This window comes from Gavialis gangeticus, unplaced genomic scaffold, assembly GCF_001723915.1.
Source record: "Gavialis gangeticus isolate Ggan-Ray unplaced genomic scaffold, GavGan_comp1, whole genome shotgun sequence".
NCBI lineage: Eukaryota > Metazoa > Chordata > Crocodylia > Gavialidae > Gavialis > Gavialis gangeticus.
The window spans coordinates 51,585,752-51,596,247 of record NW_017729031.1 but is presented as its reverse complement, the minus strand read 5'-3'; the positions used below and the strand labels follow the sequence as shown (position 1 = coordinate 51,596,247).

Here is a 10,496-nt window from a genome sequence, read left to right as displayed (position 1 = left end):
CCCCCCAAGCACTGTCTCCAGACCTCAGCGGGCAGCCCCTGCACACCAGCAGTCTGGTTGTGTAGCACCTGCCCCTGCCCCACTCCCTTCTGCACCAAGGGGGACCTCAATCTGGCTCCCCACCATGCTCCTTCCCTCCCCGACAGACTTACCAGCTGCATGCTGACCTTTAAGCTGCCAGGCTTCAGTCCTGGCCATGAGCAGGCTGCAGCTGTGCACCTGCACACAGCATTTATCCGCAACATTATTGGCCACATCAGTCAAAAAAAGCCAATTGCCAATAATGTCAATTTTCCTTTTAATTAGTGCTGATATGATATGAACCAATGTATTGGTACACCTCTACCAGAAACAATCCATCAAATTACTAACTACACCAAATACTTAATTTGTTAAATAAATAATGTTTGTTTAATAAAAACGAACCTGTTTAATAACAAGATTAAAACTGATTATTTAAATCAAAGTTTCCTGTTTGCTGGTTCAAATAGCAAGCAAAAACAATTGTTTAAATCACTTTGCATTAAGCCTGTTTCACAATATGTTAAAGGTGCAGCTCAGCTGTGGGAGTGAAGAGGAAGTCTAAACGTAATCAAAGTAGTGGTTCACCATGACTGGAAGAAGAGTTGGTGCTGAGGGGGACTACGCACAATGAGCACTACCATATATCTTATTCAGATGGGCTGCAGTAACCTATTCTTGTGGTAGGTTCCCATCAGAATGTTTGCCCAATAAGAGCTATGTATTTTAGACGCCGCCAATACTGAGCATGACTATAATCAACTTTACAGTTTGTTTCTGAGCACATGATCTGAGCATGTTCCTGAGCACATGAACTTTTGGCAGTAGTTTAATGATAGACAATGCATCTATGTAATCAGATTTTTTTTGTATGCGAATGTAAGACAATTTTGCTCCCCATGCTGACTGCAGAGGAAAAAAAACACCTTGTCTTGTAGTCAAATAAATATACTAAATGTAATTTAACATTAAATATAAATATATTGGCAAGTACCTTTAACAGCTTAACACCTAAATGTGATAAATATTAGAGTAAGCCTGGCATGTTATTACACCAACAATTTCACCATCAAAATAATCTTCCAAAGGTGTTTTGTTTGTTGTTGTTTGAGGGATAGAGGAGGTTAGGTGTTTTGCTTAAGTAGCAGCCTTAATAGCCAATAATAAGTAGCTAATCATGGCATATATCTGAATAACAAAACCACATTTTTGTTGTTAGTGATTGAGTATTTTTAAACCATAATTATATATTTTATGACTTTAAATAGACTTGTAATCAGTTCTAAAAGCATGATAGAATAATGGGAGTTCCTACCTTTTTCAGGAACCGTACTCCATAGGTAAATATATAAAGGTAAAATGTAAATTTCCACCTGCAAAAGGTAAAATGGATTAATTCTATATTATTAGATTTACAACATTTGATCCCCCATTATACTGTCAGCTCAGTGTGCACTGGCCAACCAACACCATCAGATTTCTCTTTCTGTAGATTAAGTTATGAGGCCCCTGATTCAGCAAAGCACTTAAATACATGCTTATATTTTACTGAAATAAACTGAGGCAAGCACTTAGTTTCAAGTTAAGCACGTTGCTACAGGCTTTCCTGAATCCTTGTCACTCTTTCCAAGTCTTTGGGATGAATCTTCAGAAAGTTTTGCTTTTACAATTGTAAGTTTTGGCTTCCTGTGCTTGGATAGTTATACCACTTTGAAAAGGGGTTGAAGACACCCAATGCAGTTGAACATGGCACTAATAATTTGTCTCTGTTCCTGTTCCACAGTAAGAAAACCCAAATTACAATAATTTCTTACAGGAGAAAATGGTTGTTGTTTAGTATAATTTAGTATGGAACAGGAACTGACAGAAGAAACAGTTATACCAAGCTAGTTGGCATGTGTCTTGACTGCCCGTGCACTACAAAAGTTTATGCATCCGTCTGTGCCCCTGTGGTTATAAAGTAACTGTATGAGCACCACGTTTTGACTGATTTCCTTATGTTCTAAGAACTTTTAGTTTTCATTTTAAAAGTTAGTACCCAAAATAAAAAGTTAGCTTAGTTGACAGGAAAAATTGAGCAACTGAGAAAAAATAAAAACATCTTCTAATATTAATGGGAAAACATAGCTTGATTAATAACTAAAGCAAGAAATTAATTGGACCATAGAATATAAAACTATGCCTGACAGTAACCAAGTGAGACTGGCATGCTATTGTGGCCTCTATATACTGGATCCTGGGGTAGGGAAATTAGTTTGTTGCAGAGGGTCTCAGGAAAAAAACCTGTGAATGAGCTGATCTGTAAGTCTGCATGTAGCTAGCTCACCAAAATCCTGCTGTTGGTATTTAAAGAATGCAGAGGTTTTTCAGTAAAGAATAATTCTGATATTTCTCTACCTCTTATTAACTATAAAGAGGTAAGTAGTCTTTTAAGAGGTCTACAGAAAAAGGCAGTAGAGTGCGCATTACAGCCAGATATGCAGAAGAAAGCCCAGCAACATGCTGGTAAGGCAGATCCACTCTGACTTGCACACAGAAGTCAAGGTAAATCAACCTGGACCAGACTCCATCTACCCAAGAAATAAAAACTGGACTCAACTGAACAGCAGAGCCAAATGGATCCAATTATGGAATGGACAATTGAGAAAACAAGCCACACCTTGCGAGAAAAGGAGAGATGCTAGGAAGTGAAAAAAGTGAAAGTCAAGGCCTAATACAACATGACTTCTTGAAAAAAAAGTAGTGGTGCTTTTGAAGGTTAGACATATTGAAAATAAATACCGGTGACACTGTTTATAACACTGTCAAGAAATACCAGCAGATATTAGAGGAAAGAGTTAGGTGATATTCTAGTGCTTAAACATTTCTACTAAAATGTTTAGTGACCAAAAAGTAGTAAATACTGAAAAACATTATTTGGTTACAGTCAATGGTCACTGAAACATGTTAGTATATATTAGTGAAGTATCTTCTCATCTGTAAACATATTCCTATTTAAGGGGAAGTTAAGCCATCTGTCTAAAAGTGAAACTTTCAAGTCCCTAAAAGGTAGAGTCAAATCTAGCCTGTCAATCCAATGCAATACAAATTATGCAGAAAGAGTGTAAAATGCCAGTAAAATTCAAAATAAGACTGCTTTAGCTGCACAAAAACAGTTTCTTCGTGTCCAATAAGACTCAGAATACTGCAGAGGTGAAATTACTCAATTGGTACTACATAAATGTTGGACTCTTCAAGAACTCTCAGAACAGCATTCGTCTTTCCTGATGTCAAATTCCCCAGGAATTACTGAAAGAAGCTGGCACTCAGAGAAAGTTAGCTTTGCTAGTAGAAATCTTCAAGTCAAGGTGTGAGCAGATAATCATCATGACAATTGTTTGAAGGAGTATTATCTGAGTAAGAATTTCCTTATCAGCCAAATCCTAATGAATAAAAGCAAAAGTCATGCTATTTTTTGGTAGAATTTGTAAGGCTGTGCCAACAGAAAAAATATTTCAGAAGGTAATAAATCATTTATATCATTGTACTCAGTGAATAATATTACTATGAGACCCTTCTGCTGCATTTCCCCCCTTTCCTCATGCACAGCACGAATGATTACGATTATCTTTCGCTGTCAGTGTTTCTGACATTTTCAAGGTAAAGTTCAAAACGTTGCTTTGGACATTTGTAATTAGGGGATAGAAGTCACAATACTGCAAAATGGTTAAAGTCTACTGAAGAGTTTATAAACATTTAAAGTTTTCAGTGACTTAAATGGTTAAACTATGGGACATTTCAATTCAGAGTCTTCAGAGGAGACATGGCAAGACATGCGATTTTTGGGATGGGGCATAAAATTCCTTAGACTCCAATCATGCCATTATATTAACATCTGCCAGGGGCCATAGGGGGAAAAATAACAGAATTCATGATGAATACCATTCACAAAATGCTACTCAACCTTGGGGTGGGTAAGACATTAAAAGGACATGGTCTTCACCCCGTACCTTTTGCAATAAGTTATGGGCTTAAGCTTTAATAATAGCAATTATATTTTACTTGTGCACTGAATACCTGCAAAAGTCTTTCATTAAATCCATGTCTGGTAACTTCCTTTCCTGACTGCTTCAAAGGAAAATGTTGTCCAATTTAAACAGACAGAGTAGAATCTTAAGCCCCTACATTAGGTTTATGATCTCTTCCATGCCACCTCAGCTCAGTTCTACACAGGCATATTGTTTTAATTAACAGTAAAGTATCTACAGCTAAGATAATGGTAGATATATGAATTTAATTCCAATCTTATATGCACTGGGGTTATTAAATGGATGTTGGATACAATAGATATTAACTATGTAACAAATGAATGATCTAGCTTAGCTATTTAAATAACCAGTTTACTTCATCTTGTGAAGTTAACTGCTACTTAGAATTAACTTAATAACTGGTTAGTATTTAATTTATGCATGTCTTATTAAATCTAAAAAAAATGCAAAATACAACAAGATGTTTGTTAAATATGACTAAAGTATACTGAGTCCTATAAATTTACCATTAAATTAAATCAACAGCTCTGACTGTTTCAAGGGCAAGTGATATTTCTGAATCGTTAAAGTCTAAAGAAATATGCATACAGCAAATGTTTCCTTCAGTCTTAAGATTGGAAGAGATACTGTCTATATCTGCAGACTATCAGTAATTCAGTTGTGGACTTACTACCAGCCTTGAGGTTACAAACAGATGTGCTCCCTTGGGAATAAACTGAATTGTCACCGAGTTCAGTGCACGGTTTCCCACCTTCCCACTGGAAGGAAGGTAATCTGAAGCCATGTCTACACAAGGAGTGTTTTACAGGTATAAGCACAGCCACTTCTGACAAAGTGCTCCTAATGTGGCTGCAGCTACCCCAGCAAAAGTTCATTAAAACTGCCCCTGACATGCATCAGCAATATTCAAGGAAGATACTGTTGGAGATGGATGACTTTTTGCATAAATTAACTATATTGTTAGGACTTGATTCATAACAAATATTTGGCTGAACTCTTTGCAGTTCATTGTATATTTTGTCTCCCAATCACATTTTTCAGTTGCAGGTTTATGGTTATGACATGACTTTTGAACTGGCTCTAGATTGTAAGTGGGTGCATCAAAAACATTTTGCCAGTCATTTGACAAAGGCCAATTGTATGTTTTCTTCAGTTCTACAAGAGGACCAAAAAGTAATCACAGGTGGGCCTGCTTATGTTGTTACTTACAATCATGTTTTGGTGCCAAATAGAGAAGGAAAGCTGCAGCTTTCCAGTTAAGATTCTATTTATGGTTTATAAATGGTAAAATGAAGAGTAGATGTTTTAATAAATGGTCAGTTTTAGATTTATTATAGATCAGGATATTTAACCATGGCTTACAATCTGTAATAAAACCACATATAAATATATAATGCCCATTTCACTTATAGCATCCATTTATCATTTATTATTCCTTTAGAACTTATAAAGACTGACTTTAACTTAAATAGTCTATTTTATATGTAAACACTCACTTCTCAATGGTCTACAGATGGGATGTCAGGTTTAAGGTAGCCTCCACTCTTCCATACACCTTGCCTACGCAGACACACTGAAGGTCTTGGTGTGAGCTATACTGGCCAAAATGATAAAGTGACTTGCATGCTGAAGTGTTTGGACTCTGTTCCCTGGGTTCGATTCTGACTCTGATTTATTGAAAATGGCCCTACTAAACTATGAATTGGTTAGACTATTGCTGCGTTATCAGAAACTCGGCTGTCAGATACAGGTTCTATCCAAGAGAATTATTATACCATATTTTGGCATGGGAAGCCAGAAGGAGAAAGGAGAGAACAGGCTTTGCTATTAGCAGAGATTCTAGTTTTCTCCGGTTAAAGAAATCCCCAATTTTCAGATAAAAAAAGGAACCCAAAATCCACATTTTTCCTGCGATTAAAATGAAACACCACTAATATATATAATCTTCATATTAGTGGTGTTTTATTTTAATCACAAAAAGAAAAGTAGATTTTGGGTTACTTTTTTAATCTGAAAATTGGGGATCTTGACCTTCAGACTGAACTGACCAACAGAATTGGAAAAGCAGCTAAGAATTTTAGACCATTACAAAAAAGTACATAAAATAACAGCAACTACCAGCTGAGGTGAAGATGCAAATCTATGAGACTTAGGTACTGTCAACCCTGCTTTACAGTTAAGAAATGTGGACTGCATATGTTAGGCATATAAGGAGACCGAACAGCTTCCACAGATATCTGTGTACAATCGTGAAAATAAAATGGGAAGACAGAACACCAAACAGGTACTGGAGTACACAGGACTGGCACACTTACGTACCACTATGAAGAAAAGGAGGTTGTGATGGATCTACCATGTCAGGAGAACTGGAGAAGACTGTGTCCCCAAGAATATTTTGTACAGTGAGATTCAAGATGGCTCTGCTAGAAAGTCGGATCACCTTCTATGGCAGTACTATGATGTGTGCAAAAATTATAAGTCATTCAACATTTATATAGAAAGCTGGGAGGAGCATGCAGAATCTTGCCCAGTCTGGAGGGAACACCTTCCACTGGGTGCAGCTCAGCATGAAGCAGCTTTGATCCAGAGGATGGAAGCAAAGCAAGAAAGAAGAAAGCAGCATGCTATAAACTTGGGACTCCAACCCAGACAACATGTAAATCTGTGAAACATGTAACAAGCTGTATCGCTCTCAAACTGGGCTTGTCAGCCATAAATAGATTCATCAGGCATGACAAGACATCATATTCATACACTATGATGCAGGGGATCAATGGTTGCCTATATAAACACCTGTTCCTGATTTAAGAAAGCATTTTGAGGCAGACCCAAAGAAGGACTTAAGCAGTAAACAAAGTTCAAAATTCTGTTTCAAAAGACCCCCACTCAGCCACTGTCTAACCCTGAGACTAGGGGACAGAAGTTACACACAAACCAGTTTACGTGATCAGAAAATAGTTTAAACCATTAATAGAACAAGTTCAGTGCACATAAATCGCTTTCAATATGGCAAAAACCGGTTTAAGGTAAACCTGGAGGTATGTACTATCAAGCTTAGACAATTTATGTCAAATTGGTTTATGTAACTTCTGTCCCAGATCTCTTCCTGCTTCAAGTCAACTTACGTCCCCCAGCATCCCAGGGTGCTTTGCAGTCCTGGGGCCATGCTGTTTGCTCCAGCAGAGCAGGGACTACCCTGATGTTCTGTTCCCTAGCCTGCTTCCTGCCTGTGCCCATCAACCTGTAGGGACAGGGGGGCAGAGGCACAGAGCTGCAGGCCCCCATAGCACAGGTCTACACAATACACGGGGGGGAGGGAAAGCCCCTCCACAGGCTGGCCTGGGGGAATTCCCTGCCTCCCCCTCTCCCACACAGCTGGTGCCACAGGAGGGAGGGGGAAGGAGTCCCTCAGGCTGGGTGCCTGTCCATGCTGGCGAGCCTGGGAGCACCATGGAGTCCCCACCTCAGGGGGCTCCCCCCACCCTGGCCCAGTGTCCCCTAGCTCTGGACATCCTCAGGAAGCAGAGGAGAATTCTCCCCTCCCACTCCCCCACAGGGCTGCCTCAGGAGGTACTTCTTACGGCCTCAGGGGGTACTTGGCAGTGAGTGCCACTGCCATGCTGCCGGCACTTATGCTGCGGTCGTGCCACTGGCATGCTCGGTGATCAGCTGTGGGGGGACTGGGTCCTGGGGGACGCACCACTCCCAGTCGCTGATTGGCTGCAAGGGCACCCTCCCCCCAGCCTGCTCATCTGGCTGGTGGGGGACTCTTGCCTTCTTGACCAGCTGCTAGGGGTACACTGACCCAAAAAGGTTGAAAACCCCTGTGATAGGGACAGCACAAGGCTTACTGCAGCCCTAGTGAAGAGATATGTATGGGAGGCACGGTAGGTAAAGGGTTGCAAAGGTGAATGCTGTCCTTTCACAACAGGGTGAACAGCTCTGGCCTTGTAGGAGTTGATCATAGTGTGGCTGAGGGCACTCTCTCTTTGCTTTTCAAATCAGAATAATGCGGGAGTGATGCAAAAATATTTAGTGCATGTGAATACACCTATACTTCTAACAGGAGATGTTTCCAGCTTGTGTTCCCTGGTCCTTGCTTCCCTGGTTATCAGACCTGGATGGAAGCCCTGAGATGGCTGTCATGGTTAATAGGATGGTTATTTCCAGACCCCCTAAGGAGGCCTGATATATGTATGGCTATATAAGCACTCTTTGACATCGACTTGGAAACCTTCTCCATGTCTGCTAAAGGTTATATAATAAAGCTCCTAAAGACTTCATGTTACAGTTAAGAACACAGGATTAGAAAGGTCCATTAAGCCTATTGAGTCCTGTTCCCTACACTTGCAAGCCACCAGTTAAACAAAGACTCCTAAAATTGGCCATTCGTACACAAGAGTCACAAAACATGTATATGAAAACAAAACAAAAAACTTACAAAATTCTACAGATAAAATCAGCGTATAGGGAGAGGACTGCCAATGTTCTGTTATGCAAATAGAAGAGAAATATTTTGACTAACATAAACCCAGAGGGTCCTAGGAATGGGACCATGATTCATGTTCAAAAGGTGGCAAAAATCCCAGAGTCCTCAGCGGTACAACCTGGGGTAAATATTCTTTCCAGATCCCCAGTCTGGCCAGCAGTGGAACCCTGAGCAAAAGAGCAAGACTTTCTAGCCAGCTATATGAGAGGTTACTAAGTATAAGCAAGAACATCTGTATACACCAAACAAAATGGCCACAGCTCAAGGTGGGAAATGTGCAGTGCTTTAAAGAAAGGCAAACACAAACAAAGCATTCACAAAAGGGAAAAAAATCCTTCCTGACCCCTAACAGAGATAAGCACAATTGCCTGCAGCATGGGATTACCAGACACTTAATGCACAGAGGAGTTCTCACACCTAACATGGGGATTGCAAACACTTGAATCTACCCACCAGAACTCTCTATCCTATTATATTATCCCTGCCATAAGCTTCATTTGTTGCTAGACCCAGGATCTTGAATAGACTGCCACTCATTCTAAGGAAATATATTTAATTAAGACTGACAACCATTTTAATGTACTGCAGATTTCAGAGTTTTACTTGGCAAGTGTGCAAGTTACCTCTTTTTTTTTTTTTAAACAAAGTAGCTGCCAGCAGAGGGATCAGATTGATCTGACTGTGAAATCCTCCAGGGGGAGCAGCCCATGCTGGGAAACCTCTATGTACCAGTTTGCATCCAATAATAAAAGAAAAGGACAGCAACAATCTGTTTTATTTGATGACAATTAGGTAGATCTTTGAGACTCAAAACATTATGACAATTTGGCCTTCCGCTGGGCAAAATGTGGGTGCCCTGAATATATTAAATAAACATACCACTTTTGAGAGCTCTCAGAATGAACTAACTTGGTTAATAAATGGTTTAGTGTTTCATATGTGAAACCACGGTACTGGGGTGACAGCAGAGCTAAAAAATGTCTCTCCACATATAAACATCAAACATTTTCTCAAAAGCAGAAGACTTGCATAGCAGCAGCATCTTTAAATGAGCACTCTAGAGCACTTCTCAGGAATGAGCTAAGAGATTTGACTGCTCTCATTCAACATGACAAGTGCTTTCTTGGTTCAAAGTACAGAGCAGATTTCCATACCTCTCAAGCCTTTTAACTTCAAGCTGCTAATAAAATTTTAAGATGTTCCAGAAGGATTCAGAGCAGCAAGAAAAGGGGAAAGAGAACCTTTGCAAGTTAACCTGCTCTGGTCCAAAGCACTAAATACAGACCAAATTCTAAAATCAATTACACATATGCTTAAAGTTGGGCATGTTCTCAAGGACATGGCTCAATTGAGGTCTTAAACTTTCATTCCAAAAATTGAAATTAAACTCTTAATTACTTCATTAATAAAAATTGATTCCTGAAACAAAAGAATCATAAAGATTCTATCCAGCCCCTTGGCAGAGCCTGACAAATTGTCCGCTGTTTAGTTTAGTGGTGGGAAACCTCTCCTGGGAAGGGGTCTTATGTAGACTAGCCTAAATCAAATATAGCATATTTACCTCAAACACACATATAATATTAGGCTTATTTTTCCAGTGGGGAGAATAGATCCTTGCCTTGGATTCGAGTATGAGGCAGTAGGGGGTATGGTGGACAATGACCAGCAGGTGCTGTGGCTCTGGCACCAGCTGCAGCTCTGAGCCAGGGTTGGGGCCAGAGGCACAGCTGCTGCCTGTGCCCCTGTCACCTCTCCCCCCTTTCCCTGAAGCCTCTCTTGATCTTGTGTGCCTCCCCTGCTTCTTCCACCATCTCCCCCCATCCCACTGTCTCTGCTCCTCCACATGCACTCCCCCCCACCACTTACCCTTTCTTGAGCTCTGGCTACAGCAGACTCCATCCCCACTCCAGCCTGGGGCATGGATCATGCATTCACTCCAGCCCCAGCCCAGCAAGGAA

At 40.2% G+C, this 10,496-nt stretch overlaps 1 protein-coding gene across 2 annotated transcripts in view; it reads right to left on the bottom strand.

Moving 5' to 3' along the window:
• Window positions 1-10,496, bottom strand: part of CERS6 (ceramide synthase 6) — a 310,243-nt gene that overhangs the window by 158,780 nt on the left and 140,967 nt on the right. For both annotated transcript variants that reach the window (XM_019522753.1, XM_019522754.1), the window contains exon 4: window positions 1,337-1,394. In XM_019522753.1, the coding sequence (XP_019378298.1) occupies window positions 1,337-1,394 (58 nt within the window). The remainder of the gene's footprint in view (window positions 1-1,336; window positions 1,395-10,496) is intronic.